The following is a 24,262-nucleotide window of genomic DNA, read 5'->3' as shown; positions in this document are numbered from 1 at the left end:
ACAACCCCCCCCCCCCCCCAAAAAAAAAAAATCTGAGGTGCAAAAATAAAATTAAAATTATGGTCACTTTTCCTGCTAACTGACATTACCTTTCTCTTTTCTATAAGTTTATAATTTTAAAGGGACTCCACTGAGGTTTTTTGACGTGATAGTACTAGAAATGTTTTCCAAGATATATGTACCATTTGATGTAGATCAGGATCAATAACTTGCGTGCAAATTTTCAGATCATTTTCTCACTCCGTTTTTCCATATTTTGCAAAATGACCCAAATATGAAAATTGGGCTAAGAATCACACAAAAATCGATTTTCAATTTAAATCTGAGCATATTATGCAGATTTTTCTAATTTAATTTAAGTGCTGCAGATTTATCCAGTTTAAGTGCTACATTAATTGTTCAATGTTATAGCATTTTGAATTTTATTTTATTTGGCTATTTGACCTTAGTGGAGTTCCTTTAAGGTTTGTTTGATCAAAAAGTTATCATTATAGGATCATAGTCAGAAAATTTCTGGAAAAATCTGTTAGAACAATCTTATCCTTCAAATGTAATTGACAATTTACCTTTTCTCAAATTTACTTTACATTAAATTGTTTAATTAAAAAAATTTAATACGCTAAGTGCGAGAAGGTGGATTAAAATGTAACTGAATTCTTGAAAATGATTCCTGCAGAGAGAGAGAAAATGGTATCAAAGGGTTAAAAAAAAAGAGATTTAAAAGTCTGGAGAATTAAGATTATTGGCTGATCAATTTCAAATAAAGATTGCACAATATTTATTTTCTGCCAAAATGGTGCAAGACTGATTTAACTGTGTACAAAGAGAGAAGCGGATACAATAGTTTGGCGCTCAAGCCGGGATACATTTACCATGGAAACATCTGCTTATTGTTTTACAATGCACTCAAGTAAAGTTTATATATTACCTGTACTTTTAAAACTTTTGATATATTTTTTTTTGGTAGCTGGTTGAAAATTGTTTTGCAGTGTGTACCTGGCTTGTCTACTAAACAGCACAGCAGGCTGTCTTTTAGAATTAATTAATCATGCTAGGATTTTAACTCTCTACCTGTTGCATTTTCATAATGAATTTGCCCTGCTTCGAATTTTGAACAATTGCCCTGCATTCTTAGAGTTTAAGGGATTTTAATATAAAAATGCAAATATTGAGCATATATTCTTTTTATTTTCCCTGGAAGTGTTGTTTTTTTTGTTGTTGGCAATTTGAAGTACCATTAAGATGCAATGAAATAATTAAATTGAAAACATAAAAAATTCTTTCTTTACTGCTTTACTGGTGGAGGAAGACCTCAGCACCGTGCCCTTCGGTGCATTATTTTAGGCACGAACGGGCACCTGAGTAAAACCACTGACATTCTGTTATAGTTTCCTCACATGAAAGAATCCAAAGCCCCTGTATCAGGATTCAAACACACAGCGGTGCGGGGCAAGTGGTTTGAAGTCAATGACCTTAATCATTTGGCCGATTGTCTCTTTGCTTTAAATTATAGTATAAATATAAGTTTATATATATTTTACTGTTTAATACAATTAAATAATATTCATAATTTCTGGAATATGGATGTTTGCTGCTTTAAAATAAATTCTGGCTGGTGAGCAGACATTCTGATTGTATAGTTTGTATCTTGTAACCATTTGAGGAAACATTCTGTATTTATTGTTTTAGAAATTTTACTATGCTCTTCAATTGTTTTAGCAGGCTTTCAGATTGTGAGTTTCACTGTGTGTTACAGATTCTTTTACTTTGTGAGCATTCATCCTGTGGTTATTGCAGCATTTGCTCTTCAAGTTTGTGAGCAGTGTTTTCTGTATTAATATTCTTTATGTTTTTATATAAGCAGACATTCTATTTGCCTGCTCTGCTCCATTTATACATATTAAAATTCACTATAAAATATGTAAAGCGACTTAACTTCTTCAAATTATAGACTCTTTAACTTTGTGAGCAGGCTTAATGGATTTTAGTGTTTTAAAGTCATAACTGTGTGAGCAGAAAATCACAGATTCACTGTTTTACTATAAAACTCCTCATTGCGTTTATATCTTGACTGTGGCAGACACAATGTGACATAACTTTGGCACTTTTTCATTTCTTTAGTGCATATAAATGTCTTTCAGATTGGTTGTATATTACATAAAGGTAAAAGTCTGAAGTCTGCAGAGACTTGATTATAGACAAGGGGTATAACTGATATCATCCACTTTAATAAGCACTTCCACGCATCTCTCCATTATATCTACATTAACATAATAGCAGTCTGGGCCAAATTGTTTTCCATGATATGTCATGGTGGAACTATGAGGAAAATCACTAGGGGTGGGGAAGAACCAGAATTATCTGGAAAGATATGGCTAGGTAAGAACAATACTAGACTTCCTGTTGCAACAATGCCTTATTGTGTGAAGTCTTTTTCCTCTGTCTTTCAAATTCGTCTTTTGTACTGTTTTTTGTTTTTTATTTGACTGTTGATTTGGCTATTTTGTTTTTGAAGGCAATCATACCTACATTACTTATGGATTAATTCACCTGTTTTAGATTTTGAAAAAGGGTTACAAGTCAGTTGTGCATACCGACAACTAAGTAGGTTTTTAATAAAATCTTTAACTTGTTCCAATGTTGTCATGTGTTCCCCTCTCACATTATTGACTGTATATTTTTAGATTTTAGTTCATGAACTTTGACTCAGTTTATGTACTTCGTGAAGAGATTATTAATGAAGTCGCGAAAATATGTGACAAAACAGAAACTGGCTTAAAAAAATATGATTTTATAATGAAATAATAAAATTTAATAAAACTTACATAGAACAGAATGTAATTTTCTTAGAATGTTGAGTCTTCAAACTGTCACTATAAGATCGTCAAAAATAGAAGGAAAATTAAAAAGTTAATACTAGTAAAATTAATGAAAAACATGTAAATTTCTAGATAAGTGTAATACCTTAATAACCTTGGTTTCGCATATTCTGTCAATGATATTTTAACATATTATGTCCACAGTGATTAACTTTTCTTATGTCAATGGTTTTATCGCTCAAGTTTATCAGCTGATAATTAAGAAATATTATAAAGATATAGCTGTAGCCACAAAGTGCCAAAAAAACTTTGCGATAGAAATCGGCCTTGGTTTCTTAGCTAAGTTTTGACGTACTGTGCTTTAAATTTTTGTCATTAAATGCGCATGAAAATCATGCGTTATTTTGCAAGCTACGTAGAAGCGGTATCTAGATAAAGTGCCGACTGTCTGGCTGTTGTGTAATATGCTGCCGACTCACTGACAGTGACTTTATCTAACTGTAATCTAACTTTTATGGAGCAATTTCACAGATTTTCTTCATATTTACAGAAATGTCTTTTCAATGACATCATATAAGTTGTGATGGTTTAAGCGTAGAAATTCTTCCTTTGCTTTTAGTTTAAAATGCAAATCAAAATTTTGTATATTCCTTCAAACTTGTAACAAATAGTCCCTCCCCTTTTAAACTACAAAATAACTTTTATCAAAATTATGTAATAATCCCCCTTGTGTCTGAGGAGTTGCCTTTAAGGGTTGAGGCATCAGACTTGCAACCACCATTTATCTCTGCGTGATCATAAGAGGCAACTGAATGTGTTCGAATAACTGGAGACTATGCATTTCTTAGCATGATCAGCAGGAGACGGGTTACAGTTTGATCCTTGTTGTTGCTTTATGTTTGTAACACGGAAGGTATTAGCCAAAATCAACTTTCCTGTATCGGCGCCATAAGACCTAATTTGAGTTGGTGCATCATAAAACCAAACCAAACAAACAAATGTAATAATCCTAGTCAAAATTTGTTGAAGATATATAATAATGCCATTGCTATATCATTTTAAAGGGAAACTAAGTCTTATAATAATTGTTTGTCATTAAATATCTGTAATTATGTCATTGACAGGTTTTCATGGGGGTGGGGGGGGATTCATTTGCAACATATAATGCTCATAAACATGCACAACTTTAAGTTACATATTTATATATGCCCCATATTATAAATGTCTTGCACCAAAGTGTACCAACAGCTGACTGGTATAATATTGTAGGTATAATATTGGTATAAACAGTATAAAAACTGAGGCAAAATCCTAAGTGTTAAATAAATAATGCTTCAGAATTTATGGGCTGCTGAATTTACATGCTTCTCTTATTGCTTGTCAGTATATTGCAAAGAAATACAGCTGTTAGAAATTGTACTGTTATATCATCAGTATTGATGATTCAGGATAAACTGTCAGTTTGATTAAGAAATAATATATATGTATTGCATTACTAACAAATTGTAATGAGAAATAATTGTGTGGTGGAAATGTCTATATATTCTATTAATATCAGATCTCCTATTAACTCAGGGTTGAAGAAATCAAGTAGTATTCTCATTGCAACAGAATTACGAATATTTTCCATCATGATTAAATGATATTACTTTAAACAATAAGTTTAAATTGAAGCTTAAAATTTGGACTTCACCAAAGTGTGCCTTATACCCTTGCTCTCGTCCTCTAGTAACATTATTAGTAACTGCAAATCAATGGATTTTTAGTTTACATAATCTGGTTGCTCAAACTAAAATTACTTTAAATTATTGTTAATAATCCAGTATAATAGATGAGACTTTAACTTTTGACCACTAAGTCTTGTTCAAAAAGGTTGTATTTCACTTCAAAACAACAGCATTTTGTATATTAAATTTTGCAAAATCACCATAATTGTTAGAGTTATAGTAGAGTAGTAGAGATTAAACTTGAATGACAGATTATCCTGTATTATCAGTAACTCTGAATGAAAAAAAAATATAAAAAAAATTGACAAATTATAACTTATTCTCTTTTAACTGTACCAAGAAAAAAAAGTGATACTTAGTTTTTAATCCGTTTTGTCATGCATGGAAATTATTTCTGAATTTTTATTCCTTTATATACACCTATTGTAATAAATATACATTTGTTGCAAAAAAAGAAGTGTTTTAAGTTTTGACATATGTGTTGATGTACAGTTTTTATTGTGAAAATTTTGCTGTCATTCATTTTTCAAATTAACATTATTTACTTTGATTTTGCTATTTAAATGGTGGATTTGTTTCAACATTTAAAAGAACATTTTTTTCTCTCACTAAGATTTAAAAATTTGTTAATTTAATGCAACCATGTTTTCGAGCTAATCAATTATGTTTGCATTCTTTCTGTGTAAAAGTTAGCATTTTAGGCTTGAAACTTGGTCTTATTAAAGGTGTTCAAGTAACAATTAATTTATTCAAGAGATAAGATAATTCACAAGAAAAGGCAACTTGTATGAACACATGTCATTATGGTGTTTTATACATGTATTTAACATACAGCTGTATTCTGTATTGGAATAAAATTTCTTAAAATTTTCCGCCTTTCAAAATAAAAGCAAATGTCATCTTTCGTTCAACTTCAAGCACAAATTGCTACTGCAATCAGAATAAATTCTAAATAAAATAAAAATTATTGTACAAATAAGTATGTTGTTATATATTTTATAAACCTGATAATTCATAATTTTCAATTTTTTTTTGGCAAATCCCAAACACGTTGCCATTCATCTATTAGTTTTTATTAAATTATTATATGAATGTTTTATGCAAGTTCACACATTTAGGAATATAGGCAGCTGCCTAGTATCAGATGAATGTAAAATGTATGCAAGTTTTATTCTGTAACGATGACATATCTAAATGTCAGATGATGGTAATATAATAAGCAGGGCAAGTCCTGATAATCTGAAAGTAGGTTCATTTGTTGATAAAATATGTCATATCTTTCATATGATAGATATCTCTAGACTGCAAAAAAGTCAACAAACACTAGGCTGCATTATAATAAATATATAGATATATAATATCCTCTGAAGTTAAAACTTTCTGGTATTTTAGACACATCAAGATCTGTTTCAAAAAAGCTTTTTTTGTTGTTTTCAATGTAGTTCAAACTATATTTGGTTTAGAAGTTTGTATTGGACTCATATTGTACTCATATTGGACTCATAAATGCCTCAGACCAGAACGTCATGCACATCTGTGCATGCCACCAAAATGAGCTAGACCAGCCTGCTAATTAGTGCTTGCCACAAAGATGAAGCCATTGGACATTAAATGGAGCCAAAATTTGGCCAGACTGCACATCAGTGCCTGCCACAAAGATGGAGTCACTCCAGGCCAGACTGTACATCGGTGCTTGCCACATTAAATATTAGCAAGCTTGTTGGACTGCACATCTGTGGTTGGCACAAAGATGGAGCCAGGCCAGCCTGCACAGCACTGCTTGTCGCAAAGATGGAGCCAGTACTGGCCAGACTGCACATCAGTGCTTGCCACAAAGATGAAGCCAGTACTGGCCAGACTGCACATCAGTGCTTGCCACAAAGATGAAGCCAGTACTGGCCAGACTCAACACCAGTGCTTGCCACAAAGATGTAGCCAGTACTGGCCAGACTGCACATCAGTGCTTGCCACAAAGATGGAGCCAGTACTGGCCAGACTGCACATCAGTGCTTGCCACAAAGATGGAGCCAGTACTGGCCAGCCTGCACATCAGTGCTTGCCACAAAGATGGAGCCAGTACTGGCCAGACTGCACATCAGTGCTTGCCACAAAGATGGAGCCAGTACTGGCCAGACTGCACATCACTGCTTGCCACAAAGATGGAGCCAGTACTGATCAGTGCTTGCCACAAAGATGTAGCCAGTACTGGCCAGACTGCACATCAGTGCTTGCCACAAAGATGGAGCCAGTACTGGCCAGACTGTACATCAGTGCTTGCCACAAAGATGGAGCCAGTACTGGCCAAACTGCACATCAATGCTTGCCACAAAGATGGAGCCACTGGCCAGACTGTACATCAGTGCTTGCCACAATTATGGAGCCAGTACTGACCAGACTGCACATCAGTGCTTGCCACAAAGATGGAGCCACTGACCAGACTGCACATTAGTGCTTGCCACAAAGATGGAGCCAGTACTGACCAGACTGCACATCAGTGCCTGCCACAAAGATGGAGCCAGTACTGGCCAGACTGCACATCAGTGCCTGCCACAAAGATGGAGCCAGTACTGGCCAGACTGCACATCAGTGCCTGCCACAAAGATGGAGCCAGTACTGGCCAGACTGCACATCAGTGCCTGCCACAAAGATGGAGCCAGTACTGGCCAGACTGCACATCAGTGCCTGCCACAAAGGTGGAGCCAGTACTGGCCAGACTGCACATCAGTGCTTGCCACAAAGATGGAGCCAGTACTGGCCAGACTGCACATCACTGCTTGCCACAAAGATGGAGCCAGTACTGGCCAGACTGCACATCACTGCTTGCCACAAAGATGGAGCCAGTACTGATCAGTGCTTGCCACAAAGATGGAGCCAGTACTGGCCAGACTGCACATCAGTGCCTGCCACAAAGATGGAGCCAGTACTGGCCAGACTGCACATCAGTGCCTGCCACAAAGATGGAGCCAGTACTGGCCAGACTGCACATCAGTGCTTGCCACAAAGATGGAGCCAGTACTGGCCAGACTGCACATCAGTGCCTGCCACAAAGATGGAGCCAGTACTGGCCAGACTGCACATCAGTGGTTGCTACAAACAAGGAGCACTGAACGGACTGCACATCAGTGCTTGCCACATTTAATAAGCAAACTTTTCAGACCACACATCTGTGGTTGGAACAAAGATGGAATCAGGCCAGCCTGCATATTTGAGCTTGCCACATAGTAGGAGTCAGACTGGACTGCACAGCACTGCTTGCCCCAAATATGGAGCCACAGGCCAGAACCAGGGTATTGGTGCTTGCCACAAAAATGTTGCCACAGCCAGACTGCACACCTGTAATTTAAAAAAATTAAACATGAAAATATAAAGAAATAATATTTAAAAAATTAGTCATTAATAAATAATTATTAAAGCAAATTGTTAGGTTACATTATTATTCTTTACCTCTGGCATGTCTAGTTGGGATGAGAAACTAATCTGGGCTTTAATTACTGCTATAAGAAAGTTATTGAAAGAATTATGTAATCCTGCGTAAATGTTATACACACTTGCTGAAGGGCTTGAAATAACGAGTTTACCAGTCTTTGTTTAGAATTATTTGGTTATCATGCATGCAGAACCCTCCCCAAATATCTCGGTAAGTTTCCTGTTATTATGTTAGATGCTATTTTTTCTTTCTTTAGTTTCTGATATGTTGTATAATTGTGTTTATGTTGCTCTCTGGAAAATTTGTAGAATATTATACATGTAATTATTAATTTGAGCCGCGTCACGACAAAACCAATATAATGGGTTTGCGACCAGCATGGATCCAGACCAGCCTGCGCATCTGCACAGTCTGATCAGGATCTATGCTGTTCGCTATCAGTTTCTGTACTTTCAATAGGGTTTGTAAGCAAACAGCATGGATCCTGATCAGACTGCGCGGATGCGCGGGCTGGTCTGGATCCATGCTGGTCGCAAACGCACTATGCTGATTTTGTCATTACACGGCTCATTTATATAATTTAATATTTCAGTCTGTTATAAAAATTCCACTATTCTATTACTGGGTACTGAATACCGGTCCTAACAATTAAAACATGTTATTGACTTGAAACAGATTATCAACACATTTAATCTTCAGGTAATCAATTTTAAGTATCTGGCTCAATATCCGGATAGATCCAGTCAGTACGTGTATGATACATATTATTTGCTCCGCCTCTAGTAAGCACATCTCAACAATCATAGATAGAGTTTGACAAATACCCAGGGAAAAGACCAGAAAACATCCTTGTCAAAGAAATACTGGAAGTCAAGATAAAAAACTTATAGCCTATAAGAAAATTATTCCTGTCAATTATTTTTTCATTGGTAAACATTATGATTGTGCTGCAGCCCTTAAAAAAATGTTTTCCTTGTTTAAATTATTACATAATCTGTTAATTTTTAAGAGAATTCTTCTCCATTTTCTTTTCTTCTGGAAGATCTCATTTTAAAGCAGGATTTAAACGGAGAGATCCCCGGATTTTCTTTTGATCTGCCATTGTACTTGATTACCAAGTAAAAGGGTTAATTACAAGGGAATATTTTTTTTACCATGTTTTTTTTTGGGGGGTGTTTTTCTTTAAGATGAAAGGAAAACCCCCTTCCTTACTAGTAATTGTTTTTATTTGAAACACGGAAATTGAGTTTGGTAAAAAAATGAACAAAATGCTGAAATTCTTCATTAAAATTTGGCACAAGTCAGAAAATAGTGAAAAGCAATCAGTAAAGATATATACTTCCAGTAATGTTCTGTGCCGCAGTGCACTATTTTCAAGAGTTATGCACTCGAGAAATTGTTCCTATCATTCCAAGAAGTCTCGATTGTTCCAAGATGTACAATTATAATTTCATTCTGTGTGGTAAATTTCAACATGCCACAGTATCATGTCAGATTCATATTTCAAAATTTTGTTTTATCTTTTCGCCATCTGTGCATACTTAAAATTGTGCAGTCTAACATTGTCCCAATGCAGGGCCGATTTATTTCAGTTAAATACGATATTGTAGGGCATTGTTCAGAGACCTATTAAAGACTGTCAAATTTGTATCTTGTCAGACTGTCATCTATTCGAGATCTCATGAACCGTGTAAGTTTTGCAAACAAAACCGAATATTACTTAACACCTCACGTTTTGACAGTTTGCATTGTGTCTGTCCGTCTTTTATTGTATAAAGAACGATTTTGAATATCGATTTGGCAGTTGTACACTGACAGGATCAGAGATATGAGCTGGCAATGTATCTTTTCATCAAACAGGACAAAGTTTAATAGGTTTGTGAATGAACACAAGAAATGCAACTTTATTTTTTTTCGTACATTTTACAAAGCTGACTCATATAGATTTGTTAGTTTTCTCAGACATGATATTGTTGTTTTATTTACCATGAGTTCTTAGCCCGCCAGTAGCCCTTCAGTGAAATAAAAGCTTTTATTTAAATGAAAGTCATGTCAATAATCACAGAACCTGAAACTCTGAATATGTGGGTTTTTCCCTATCTAATCCTGGGTACAAACAAACTTTAATAGACAACTTAGTCAATTTATCGATAATAAGCGCAAAGCATTATGATCACAGACTATAAGGGATGGTAGTGCAGACTGTATGGATTGTGCTGGCTGAATTCTGGTGCATGGGTGGATTCAGCCTAATCAGGCTAATTATGAGTTAATAAAATTAAAATTGTAAGACATACATACTGTCATAAAAAAAGTTTCTCGATTGAAAGCTTATAGTGGTATAATTGTGCCTTTTCCTTCTTAATTGTCTAACAATTGTCTTCCAATTGAAATACATGATGGAACATGTGCTTGACATGCATGTCGTTAAAAGAGCTCTTAACTGAGTTAACTATTATGTTAATTATTATGTTAATTATGTATACCAGGTACTTACAAAATACTATTTGTGTGTGAATAGTAGAATTATCATTCTAGTACTGAAAATTTCACAAGTGAACAATTTAAACTGCTTTTATCTCAAAGAGAATACCTGCTTGCCAAAAATTTGGGAAAGCTTGCTGATTACAAAAAAGATCATTTACATGTATACATTTTTGAATAATATCAAGGCTACAAATTTAGATTATCTACACACGAATGCATGCATGCATTAAGTATTGTGTTTTTGAATTAATTACTCCTGTAAAAAAAGTTAGTGTGTGCTTTATCATTGTGGCAATCCAGATTTTAGTAAGCAGATAATAGATATAGAAAGAAAAAGAAATGAAAAAAAAGAAAGAAATAAAGAAAGAAAGAAAGAAAGAAAGAAAGAAAGAAAGAAAGAAAGGAAGGAAGAAAGAAAGAAAGAAAGAAAGAAAGAAAGAAAGAAAGAAAGAAAGAAAGAAAGAAAGAAAGAAAGAAAGAAAGAAAGAAAGAAAGAAAGAAAGAAAAGGGAAGGAAGGAGGGAAGGGAAGGGAAGGGAAGGAAGGAAGGAAGGAAGGAAGAGGAAGGAAGGAAGGAAGGCAGGAAGGAAGGAAGGAAGAAAGAAAGAAAGAAAGAAAGAAAGAAAGAAAGAAAGAAAGAAAGAAAGAAAAAGAAAAGGAAAGAAAATGAGAACCAAGTGTTAGTTTAAGGTGGGGGATAGAATAACATAAGTGAAAATACAGAACATCAACAAAAGTATTACAAACAAACAAAAAAAAAAGAAGAGGGTGGGGATGGGGTAGGGGTATGGTTGTAATTATGCAGAAAGGAGTGACTGTGGTTAAAGGAGCATTTCAAGTCAGGTAGAAGTCGATTATGGAAAAGTGAGGAAAGAAAAAAGAGAGAAAGAGAAGAATTAATTAAAGATACCTAAATGTATTAAACAAGGAGAGAATCCGGAAGAAAGAATGAAATCAATGGAACACAGAGCAGATATGAAAAATTGAAGAGAGATAAGCAAAAAAAAATGAGAACAATAGACATCGAGGGATAAATTTATATCTAGAAATAAGTAAATGTGTATAAGTAATTGATGGGAACCTTGGACCAGAAGAAAATTGCTGGGGGAAAGTCTGAAATATCTTTTTGTCTGGCAATCTGTACAGTGATCTAGTACAATATCAATGGGACTCTAGGATATTGCCTCTTGTAAATCATTTAATGATGGACAGCATTATCTTAAGGGTTATTTTCCTTCAAATGATGCTTAGATATTATACCATATACATATATATATATAAATTCTTAGTGTCTGTAAAGATTTTACCATATATCAGCTTGTATTATATCACAGAGTCCTGTGCTGAATTTTATAGTGGCTTTTGTACAGACAAAAGAGAATGAAAAATGCATGAATTGCGGCTGGCTATTCGAAGTAATAGGAAGTGCTACATCATTAGTAATTTTCTTCATTTCTTATTGTTTTGTCGGTTGATTTATACTTTTGTTGTTGTTGTTGTTTTCTGTTTTATGGAAGAATAATGATACTGAAGTCATACAGTCCCAGTTACATTAAATTTGTATGGTCAAAGGTTAAATCATATCATTAAATGTTGTTTTTCTGTTTAATGAATTCTGTTTGTTGTATTTTAGTTAAAATTCATGCTCATTAGATTTAACGGGACAAATTTTCAAATTTTGCTGGTATATTATTTATAAAAACTTTTATAAAGTGGCAGCATGGCCGAGTGGTTTACCGTGTTCGACTAATCTAATGACCACTAGCTGCATAACAGGTTCAAACCCCTTCAGGGGCAAGTCGTTTCCTTGAGCAAGAAACTTTACGCTTATTGTTCAGTTCTGGTTTGTTCCAGGACTGGATTTTAAAGTGTGTCTTATAATAAGCTTATAGATTCCTACGCGATCAAACTAAAATTAATTCTGTATAAACCAACCTTGATAAATACAGCATTGTTAGATATTATTATGTTTTTATCTACATCATGTTTTAAACTTGTGATAATTTGAACAAGATTTTAGTATTTTATGTCTTTAATCAATTTCACCTTTTTAAAAAACTTGCTGGACAGTTCAAAATGTGACGAGGGAACGCACTTATAAGAATGTACGTCATCATGGACGTACATTCAGCAGGGAGAAGCACCTATATTTGTAGGTTTTAAAATAAATCAGCATCAGATCTATTTAAAACCGTATGCAATAATTGTTGTAAAATTATTATTTAATTTTAGTAGGCAATCTTCAATTTTAGTGGGATACAATTTTGCTAGAATAAGTTCTCTCTTGCAGAGACTGATAAAATCTTTTATCACATGTTGTTAATTTGTTATTGTAAAGCAATCACTGGAGTTGTCATCACTTTTCACCGTTTTAGATAATGGAAGTGGTAATTAATTTTCCCCAACTTTCTTATCCTTTCTTTCTCTCAATGTTTTTTCGATCGAATTTTACGAAAATTGCAATTTTCAAACAAGTTTGTGATGAGAATTTTTTTTTTAAAGAACATTTTGATATAAAGTTTTACATTTAAGCCTTTAATAACCGAAGTAATGATTGATTAAATGGAATATTGATGTTGCATATAGAGATTTTATGTTTCTACATGGGTTTTAATTTCTCACGAATTTAGAGGCTGCACTGTATGGTATAAAGAATATGAATGTTTTGAAAATATTCTGCAGCTGTATAATAATACATGTATATTCAAATTGTATATACTATTAAAGTTTCATGTAACCTATGTGTCATAGGGTGAGAAAAATGCACAGCCTGACCAGGACTCGAACCCCAGCCGGGGACCCTCGGAAATCCGTACCACGTCTCTGTGTAACTGGCCGAGCGTTAGAATCCGGTCGCTTACACACTATCTCCCCTAAAAAGTGAACAGTACAGAACCGTGACATATGCATTTAAGACCTGTCATACGTATTTAGGACCAGCTGTCATATGTATTAAATAAAAAAAAAAACAACAACAAAAACAATCAAATTTTTCAAGATCATATGACTTGAGTAATTCAATATAAAATATAATAATATCTCATAACATAAGCAAGAATTTAAGAACAGTTTATGTATTTAATCCAAGATTTTTTTTATTTAGAATAGTTCATGTTTCAAATGACAGCTGTGTCAGATGAATGGGCTAGTACTAATATAATAAACTTGAATTTGTATAACTTTATCACTTGACACAATCCATTGCTATTTAGAAATTTTAAGATTACTATTTGGAAGTTATGCATACGTAAGTTTGTTTGGTTTTACGCTGCACTTAAACGCAGTATAGGCTCATTCATGCCATATCCCCCATCGGGGGACAAATCACCTGATTTTAAGACTTATCCCCCGATCTCCCGTTGTGGGATCCAATTCCTCCGATTTTCAAAAATCCAACCATTGAAAAATTAAAAACATATTTCTTACCAATAATATGTGATATGTCGCAGAAACAGGAAAGATGATTTTGGCTAACAATGGGTGTAATAAACTTCAAAAGCAACACCATGGCTCAAAACTCCTGCTCTAGCTAAGAAATGCATAGACTCCAGTTATCGGAACCCATCTAGTCGCCTCTTTATAACAATGTGCCTTAACCATTAAACTATAAAGGCAACACCTCAAACTTAAGTATTGCCCCTCTGTGGCATCTAACATATCCTTGTAAAATTCATCATCTGATTGGTTAATTATTTATATATCCTTGTAAAATTCATCATCTGATTGGTTAATTATAATATAACACAAGCTCCAAATTAAACAATGGTAAAGTCCTTTAAGGGACTGACTCCTGGAGTATATCGGAGCCAATGGTTGTAATGTTGTAAGAGGACTGGTTCCTTGTTTTAGTAAAACAGTCATCTCTTGACTGGTTCCCTGCTTTTGTATAATAAAGCCTTAGGACCTTAACAAAATACTTTTACTTGAGAGAATTTATTACTGGGCCATTGGCAAGTAGAGTTTAGAAATGGGGAATCTGCATGAGATCTTGAAGCTAGCAAATTGGTTTTGAGGAGATCTATAGAAATTGTTAAATGAGGTATTCTCATGGAATGATGTTTTTATATTCTTTATAATGGTTTGCTATCTCCTGAATCTGTAATAAGAACATAGGGCCTAGAATTTTCTGGTAATAACCAGATTTATTACTTTTGTAGTTGGCTTGAATTTTAAACAATCCATAATTGTTTGCCAAAACATATAATAACATAAATAGACTCTATTAACAAATTTACTGCTCTTGTAGCAATACTGTTTCCACTGTCATAGGATCACATGAAATTCATGTCATTTCTGCAGATTGACCTTAATACAGTCACACAGTGTATACCAAAAAGATCATCCTTAAAATTAAATGATAAAGACAATTACAATGCCTCTTGTTATATATGAATCCTTGACTTTGAACTGTAACAGAAAGGTTAAACCAGTGAAGAGCATAAGGCCTGTTCGACTCCCAATTAAGGCCTTGACTTTTAATGTTTCACTTGTTGCTACATACATGTATATTAATTAACTCTAATTAGCCTGCTGTAGCTGGAAGTGATAAGTAAGAACCGGGTCAGGTCACGCAGTTTGCCCTGGATTACTTCAACTTATCATTTTCATTTATTTAAGAAATCCAGCAGGTTATTTAGGTAAACTCAAAGTAATTAATTATTATGAGAAATTACATGTAAACAAAGGTCCAACTGCAAAAATGGGGGGAAAGAATCCATTTTCCTGGACAAAACAAATTTTACTGTATAAAGGTATAATTATAAACTAATTTCTTTGTTATTTTCAGTTACCTTAGAGATGCTGTTGACAGGGACATTCTTAGTCAGGCCCGTAGCAACCCAGAGGTTAAAGTGTCCTTGGTTCTTGACCCAAGCCTTAGAAACTTGAAGGAGAAAATGGCAGACGTCAATGTGGTAAGACTATTTGCATATACTTTTAACAGTTAAAATAATAGCAGTGATTAATGGTACAAGTTCAAAGTCTGGGTAGCCCATACATTCAGGGTCTTAACATTTAGTAATGGCTGCTTAATTTTAATATTTTGGCTCTGAATTTCCAACAACTAATAAAGTGTTTTAAATTCAAAACATGATAAGCCAATTTAAGATGGCGAGGGCTTAAACAGAGGGATACTTAAGGTAAAAACAACTTTTTTTTCCTCCAAAAATTGCAAAAAAGCAGAGTTATTAGTATTAGCAGAGTTATGGCCCTTAGACTTTTTAACTGCAGTACCGGTATATAAGGGTTTTATTCAAGCCTGAATACAAAAGCTTATTGGTGGTTCTACTAATACAGTAGCGTAGCCGGGCATACGCCATTACGGCGTACTAAACAAAATGAATTTTAAAAAATCAAAAAGTCTTAAATGTTGAAAACAGTAGTCCAAATCAGTACCCTAACCCGTGTTAGGCATCGCCGTGAGTTTTGACGGAGAAAAAAGGATTTGCTGACAAAAAATATTTTGTTATTAAGCGATTTAAATAGTGTATCAACTATCGGTATGTTTTGTTGCAAGTGTAGAACAGCTAACTAGTACCTAGGTAGATCTAGTACTATTTTAGGTAAGACAGTGTCATGCGTATTGACTTGTTTGTATCTTATCGTAGAATCCTATTATATTCCGAATGTTGTTTACATAAGAAGTTATACAAGCGGGGAAAATCAAATGGCGTCCCAACGTAAAACGTCCGAAGAACATGAGCCTCCTAATGTTCATATTTTCAACTGCACCATTTTAAACGATGAGCTGAAAGTCACTTTATTAAAGTCAGACAGGCCCAAATGTCCATAATTATGCATTTAAATCGAGGTAAGTTTATGCGGATCAAGAAATTTAAAGTAGGTAAAATAATGCAATTTATCATTAAATCATATTCAAATGTATTTTTTTTCTATCAAATTACATAAAATATTATTCTATTTTATTTTTAACTAGATCTATAATAAAACTGAAATATAAAGTCATTTTTAAACGTTGTCTACTGTCTAGGGCGTACAGACGAAGCTACCTTTACCAGGGAAGTGAGAAAGTTGGTTACATGGTGGACAGATGGACCACTTGCGTTGGACCGTCCACAAGCTCCTGATACACTTCTAGGAACATTACCACTGGCTAATGAGCAGCACTATCCCAATGTCCGTCGTTGTTTGTTAGTACTGCTCACTATGCCAGTGTCTACGGCTACAGCTGAACGATCATTCAGCACCATGAAGAGATCTACCATGACTACAGAACGGCTGTCTGGGCTTGGCCTAATGAATATTTACAGAGACATAAAAAATTATTCTGAGTACATAGTTGACAAATTTGCTGCAAGAAAACAACGCCGCCTTGCATTTGTCTTCAGAGAATAACCATTTTTGCATAGATATCACATACCCGTGCCGATTTTGCGACTCCGTAAAAATGGTATTGCACTGGCATAATTATATTTTGACAAGACATCATTTGCGTTACATAAACATAACGATAAGACGCGCTAAATGTTAGTGTTATACTATAGGCGCTTCAATGAAAAATGTTTCTTTATCACTTCAAACGGTCTTTGTTTTTGGTGTGTGATAAATAGAATATTAAATGCGTGTAAGTTTATTGCTTAATTTATTGAACGTGTTGAATAAAATAATATTATGCTAGCCAGAGGCTCACATAATATCATTTTATTCAACTCGTTAAATAAATTCAGTATTAAACTTACAATATCCTCTATTTATTAGATAAGAAAGGAATTAAATATGTTGTCAAATATCTCCAGATTGCGTTATTTTCTCGGGGGAAATCCCCAGAACCCCCTTCCATTTACAAAGGGAGGGGGACACCCCCTCCCTTAACCCGCCAGAGGCTCACATAATATATGATTTTATTCAACTCATTAAATAAATTTAGTATTAAACTTACACTCTTTCAATATCCTCTATTTATTAGATAAGAAGGGAATTAAATATGTTGTCAAATGTCTCCAGATTGCGTTATTTTGCATCTATAAATCCAAATTTTCTCGGGGGAAGACCCCCGAACCCCCTGCCATTTACAAAGGGAGGGGGCCACCCCCTCCCTTAACCCACCCCCAAGGCGTATAATTACTTTTGGCCGCGCTACGCCACTGTAATATGACAATATGTGCATGAAATAATGCATAAATCATGCTGTTTTTCAAAAGATTAAAGCTAGCCTTAATTGTTTTAAAGAGATGTGAAACCAAGTGAAGAATATCGTCTCCTATACCACTATATACCAGTAAGCATTAATTTTCTAGAGCAAATATATATCCTAAAATAGACATGTTTTATTCAGTCTTTAAAATACACTAACTACAGTTTTAAGTGCTGTAGAAATAACTTCAAAGAAAAGTCCTTTGATTTATTGATTGAATGATATTTTTTTATTTATTTATTATCATTATTATTATTTTTAAAACATTTATGTTTTGTGCTTTATTGTTTTATTGACAGGAATGTAAAGGAAATGCATATTAAATGCAGTGCCATTAATTTGCAAGCAGGGTTTGATTTATTTATGATTAAATTTTTTTTTGTTCCTTCAAACAAATTAAAAACATCATGAGTCATAGGGAAATTGGCTTATTTGCTATTCATAGTGTTAAATTTATTTTGTTAAATTGTTTATGGGAATTAAAAAGTCTACATGGTTCATTTCAATTGATTTATATCTTGACAATCTAACAGCAAAATTGTTTTCAGTTTGTTTGATATAGATTTAATGTCAAATTGGAATAGCAATTTGGCTGGGTTATTAGCTGCAATATTTTTCGTGGAAATGTTAATAAATTTACAAAAACTACAGCTTAAAGATCAACGGCTCAAAATTTCTACTTTTGCTATGGCTAATGATGGATTTACAACAATTTATCATCTTTACTAGTTGATGAAGCTCTTTTTTGTTTTGTTTCTCGGAGTGCCACAATGGTGAATTATTTCAGACACAAGCAGTCGGACATAAGTACTATATATACTTGACAGCTTCCGAACAAAGAAGTATTATTAAAAAGAACCTTTGCCATTGAATCAATATGTTGAATTAATTCTTCAACATTTTGGGTATAACATTTATTACATTGACAACATTGTTGTAATATTCATTACCATTAATTCTGGTTGCTAATGGTGATTTGAATTTTACTAAGTGTGCAAGTTATCCAGCTTGCTTACAAAAGTTATCAATGGTCCTTTACAAGTTGCCAATAATGCCTGAATTTAAGATGGAAGGTCACCAAAGGTCACCTGCCGGTAAATTTTGAAATTTTGTTTTGATATTGAAAATGATGGAGTTAATTAAAACCTCAGCAAAATTATAAATAACGATTGATGATAATAAATCCTTAATTTTGTGTTTATTTATTTGTAGGTGTTAAAATCTCACATGAGGAAGAACGACAGACTCCGACCAAAGAATTACATGATCTCTGATGACCCGAAACTAACTATATACGGAGCAAGCGGAGACGGGAACCAGATGGGAAGTATCAACCTTGCAGGGGGAACAACTCTTGGTGATGACGAAGATTACAATTTACTGTCAGGTAGCGGCAGCGGTCTTGATGACGGTGTAGACACAGCAATTGATACAGGGGATATTGGAAATGTTGACGTTTTAGAAATACCGAATAACTCTGATAGTAAGAATATGCATCATTTTTCTTAGACTTATCTAAGTTTGTCGATTTTGTAGAAAATTTTGTATAATAACCCATCATAAAATATTTTAAATATGTGCTAAACAGACATATTTAATTTTGAAAAAAAAGAGGACCTGTTACAGAAATTGGACAAAACCACTCGTCTCTTGAATTGTTAGTTGACTTATTCTGGATTAATGTGTGTAAATCTAAGGGAAGTAACAATGGACATGAATGTTTTTAAGAATGGAGTAATAGTGCTTTCCCTTTGAGGGTCGTTCAAAATTTTTTAAATTTGCATGATTTCCAGATTTTTTTTTCATTTCCTTTGATATAGTGCCAATTTAACAATATTTTATGAACAGTAGATTTATTTTTTATTTCAAATGGATAAATAGGTAAGATTTTGATTTCAGTTAACAGATATTACAAAATTTAGGAGTAACAATGTTTTATACAATGCGACTGTATTTATTTTTTTCAGGAGAACAATATGAGGTCGAGCAAGGTGGCAGACTTGGTAATGATCCACCAAACACACGCGCTCCTCCAAATAAAAAACCGAAAAACACAGGGGATGGAAACGGAGCATCAGGGGCTCAGTTCTCAGTCACTTGGATCTTTACAGCTTTATTCTTCTGTTTACTTCAGCATTGGAGATAGTTCACTTAATATATAATAACATGTGATGAATGCCATATATTATTACAGTGACTTTAACATTTCTTTAAACACTTTTGTGAAGATTTTTTTATTTGGTTTGTTTAAATCCATTTTCTTCAGTAAAACTCAATAATATTAAAACAGAATGAATGCCATAATTATTATATATATTTTTACTGTTGACAATAACACTTTTTATTTCGTTTTTTGAAGAAAAATTATTTTTTTTCAATCCTTATCACTTTTGCTGAAGAATATTGAGTGTTGATAAAGGTGAGGGTCATTTGAAGGTCATTTGGTGACCTTGTATGTTAATTGTAAGGTCATGGATGGTGGGATCATTACAGCAACATAAAATGTATGCTAAAATGTTCATGCTAAGATAAGTAAGTCTTTAGTAGATATGGGTTTGCAATAAAGTTTTAAATGCATTTGAGAAGGGGGCCTTTACTTAACACAACATTTTAATAGTGACAAATTATTTGTTTAAATTCATGAATATTGGCTAAGAAAACAGTTCAGGTCAGACTTAAGTTTCTCTTTTGAAAAAGGGGTATAGTCTTTTGGATGGGAATTAAATTATTGTGCTTTTGATTTTTTAAACGTGACAGAAATATACAATACATAAATTGAGGTTTGAAACAAGTGTTGGTTTACTTTAGAAAAGAAACACATCAGGTTATCCAGTCACTAAAATTCGGATTTCTTGATATAACAAACTTGTTTTTAATGATGAAAACTTTTGTATGATTTTGATGCTGATTAGGTTTATTAGCTCTCCTTTTGTACGATTTAAGATGATTTTATTTCATATATAGTTTTTATCACCTACTATTTAATTTGGTCTGGTCTAAATAATAAGGATGAGTCTATTTGGACAATACATGTATACAGAAAATAGGTCAAGATATAAAAGATTTTAAAATATTGTCAGTTTTTATCAGTCAGTTTTTATCAGTCTTTTAAACAGTTCATAATGAATAACAAATTTTATGTTTAGTTGACATATTCGTAATCATTCTATTAATAGTCTCCTGATTTAGTTTGTGTTTTATTTATTAATGTTTTTATTTTGAGTACAGTTTTTAAAGCCTATTACATTGGTTATATTATTTGTCAAATTTTTATCTGAACTATGGTATTTTAAAAAGACACTATTGTTTTAAATTCAGTTTACTTTTATAAGAAGTGCTATATAAATGTTTATAAGTGTGATACAAATTGAGTGTGTACTGTATAAAATAATCAAAATTTGTTTTTCAATTTTCAAAGTATTGGAAATATAGTTACCGTTTCCTGTGATGGGATTCAATCAAAACTATTAGAAGATGAATTGTTTTTCAGCACATGCATTTTTTAATAAGTGCATAATTATTTCAATGGATAGAAATGGTAGACTGTTACAAAATTACAATTTTGGAATTCAAACGTTTTGATTTCATCATCTTATTATGTCATACATTTACACAATGATGATTATGTCATACACAATGATGATTATGTCATACACAATGATGATTATGTCATACACAATGATGATTATGTCATACACAATGATGATTATGTCATACACAAGGATGATTATGTCATACACAATGATGATTATGTCATACACAATGATGGTTATGTCATACACAATGATGATTATATCATACACAATGATGATTATGTCATACACAATGATGGTTATGTCATGCACAATGATGATTATGTCATACACAATGATGATTATGTCATACACAATGATAATGATTGTCATACACAATGATGGAAAGTTTTTTTGAAAAAAGAAATTCATACACTTATTAACACGTATGTTAAAACATGCTTTGGTCCAATTATAAGATATAGGGCTTTTCACTTCATGTTTAAGGTAATGTGTGACTAATATTATTAGCTTTGGAGAAGAATTAATTTTTTGGTTTATCGAAGAATTTCAAGGTAGATGTCACATTATGTATTTATATATAAATGTATATTATTGTTTCACATGTACTATATCCTAACATTTTTGTTCCCACCTGTACATAACAGTGTAGTATTTCATACATTAAAATTATTATTTTTTTTTGTTGTTAGAATTCAATTTGGAAATAAAACATGAACATACCAATTTTTCGGAATATGAATGGTGACTAATTTGTAATGTTAGTGGTCAGTTATGCCAACAAATACAATTTTATCAAAAGGTTCGCAGTTGAATAATATATATAAAGTATTGCGTAATACAGTTTTATTTGTATGTAAATGTTATAGATTTGTTTTTCTTTAATATTTTTGTAAATAGAACAGAATGGATGTCACCTGGTTATATATTTTAAAGGGAAATGAAAAATTTCCATTTGGTTTATGTGTTTAACACATGTACTTTGAATGACGTATTGGCCTTAAGTTGTATTGGGCCTAAATTTACATCTACTGACCCAATATATATATTATTGGCCCATAGATGTATTTGACCTGATCAATTTATAGCCAGATTAGTATTGTAAACAAACCCTATACCCAATATTCAGTAAAACTGAATTCTTAACTACTAATGGACAATATGGCCTAGCTATGATTTTTTTTCTGAGTAAAGTTTGCCTAATTGACAATTTCATAATGGATGTTTAGGTAAAAATTTTAAAATTTTTTACCAGCTAAACTTAAATTGTTGGTATGTTACATACTGTACCCCTCTGCATTTTGAATTTAGACTGTTCCGAATTTAAAACAGGAATCGTCTATTTAGACAGAAAAGGGGCTATTTTATGTATTTTTATATTTAAGTACAAAAAGGTCAGTATCAAGCAGCTATATCAATGAGTGGCTGGTTGAAAATTATACAGGAAATATGACCAGAATATCTTTAGAGATGAAAATGTTTTGTCCGAAAATTGAGATACTTTCAGTTCATTTTTTATTGGTATTTTTGTGGAACTCAAAACATTTTGCAAAATAAAAAGAATAATTAAAGATAAGTGTCTTACTGTTTGTTTTAAACAATTTATGCAATGTTATTAAATTCAGAACTGGAGTAAGTTTGGTAGAAACAACTTTTAGTGCCTTATTTTATTGCACAAACTAACTTTTCACTTGTTTCTGCCCATCTTTAATGTGGACAAGACCGTTGATTATATTTGGGGAAATTTTTCAAAATATGTACTGACTGAATAACGAACAGTGCAGACCATCATCGGATGGCACTAAGAAGTGCGGGCTGATCTTGGTCTGCACTGATTGCATTGGTAGATTCTGTAACCGCAGGCAAGCTCGAAGATTTAAACTTCTCCCATGGCTTCACAGCAAGACTTTTACAACTTATCTCTGACAATCAACTCCTAGTAGTAATTTAGTTTCTGTTTTTTTCTACGGACATATTCAGTAATCAAAAGTTTTTCAAATGTTTTATATTGTTTGCTTGACATTCCTAGAAATTCAAATGAATGTTGTTGTTTTTTTTCATGATAATCAGAATCAAGTTATTTTAACCATGCATGTTTTGGTCTCAATAATACCAAAGCTTACAGCAAAAACATGGTTATTCTTGTTTTTCTGGTTCCCAGTTTGATGTAAAATATAACAAAGACAACCACCACTCCCCCACCCCCATATCAAGGCAGCCGCAGCCACTCATTGGTAAAGCTACTTTCTATAAACAAAACAAAAACCTCAGGTTTGCTTCAGTGAGTGTTTTCTCTGTTGAAAGTGATAGTATTAAAACTTTAGAAAGGTTGATGTATTTGAAATCAAATTTCAATGTAAATACATATACATATTATATATATATAATTTTCTAATTATTGAGACTTTGTCATTTATCTGTTGATGTACTATAATTTCTCATAATTTGTTACAAAATCTGTGATTGCTTCAATGGTTTTACATTTCATACTTTTTATGTCATGGTTATAAATTCTAATGATTTTTTTAAAGGGGCAAGGGGAGAACAACAAGAAACTAGGAGCCTTAAGGGTAGACTTGGTTTCATTAATAAATTGATGTTGATATTTTGATTTTCTGAATCTCTTGGCTCCCCATGTCATAGTCCTCTCTGAGTTACTGTGAAAGACTTCCAAAAATGTACCTTAGTTATAATTTAAGTGTTGTTTAATTAGGTGCCTGAAGTGATGCTATTCCAGCAAACACAAGAGCAACACAAAGTTGAGCCGCAAGGTAGTTAAAAAACATCTCCTTTGTAAGAATTAACATAAACAACATAAATACTTTTATTATTGTTACAAAAAACTCGCTTGAGCCAAGTATACTGTGAGTTTAAGGGTTGATAAGACATTATATATATATTTATAATCAATTTGGGGGGGGGGGGGGGAATGTATCTGTCTATTTTAGTTTTTAAAAATAAATGTATGTGTTCATCTAAAAGACTGATCACTTATAAGTCGGGGTCCAAATTTTGCATTCAAGTCTGTAATATTAAGTCTGACTTAGATATAAGACTTGTAAATTTTTCACACAAAATAAACATGTCCCCATATATGGGAAGAAATTTTTTTATCAA

At 33.0% G+C, this 24,262-nt stretch overlaps 1 protein-coding gene across 1 annotated transcript in view; it reads left to right on the top strand.

Annotated features, from left to right (window-relative positions):
• The window catches only part of LOC132721340 (glypican-5-like), a 92,826-nt gene extending 68,564 nt beyond the window's left edge, over positions 1-24,262 (top strand). Inside the window, exons 6-8 of the mRNA XM_060705631.1 lie at positions 15,246-15,372; positions 18,825-19,095; positions 19,580-24,262. Coding sequence (XP_060561614.1) covers positions 15,246-15,372; positions 18,825-19,095; positions 19,580-19,758 — 577 coding nt within the window. The 3' untranslated portion in view covers positions 19,759-24,262. The remainder of the gene's footprint in view (positions 1-15,245; positions 15,373-18,824; positions 19,096-19,579) is intronic.

This window comes from Ruditapes philippinarum, unplaced genomic scaffold (genome assembly GCF_026571515.1).
Source record: "Ruditapes philippinarum isolate M1 unplaced genomic scaffold, ASM2657151v2 ctg2762_1_1_1_1, whole genome shotgun sequence".
Taxonomy (NCBI): Eukaryota; Metazoa; Mollusca; class Bivalvia; order Venerida; family Veneridae; genus Ruditapes; species Ruditapes philippinarum.
Note: the sequence above shows the minus strand (reverse complement) of the source record. Positions and strands in the feature narration are given on the sequence as shown.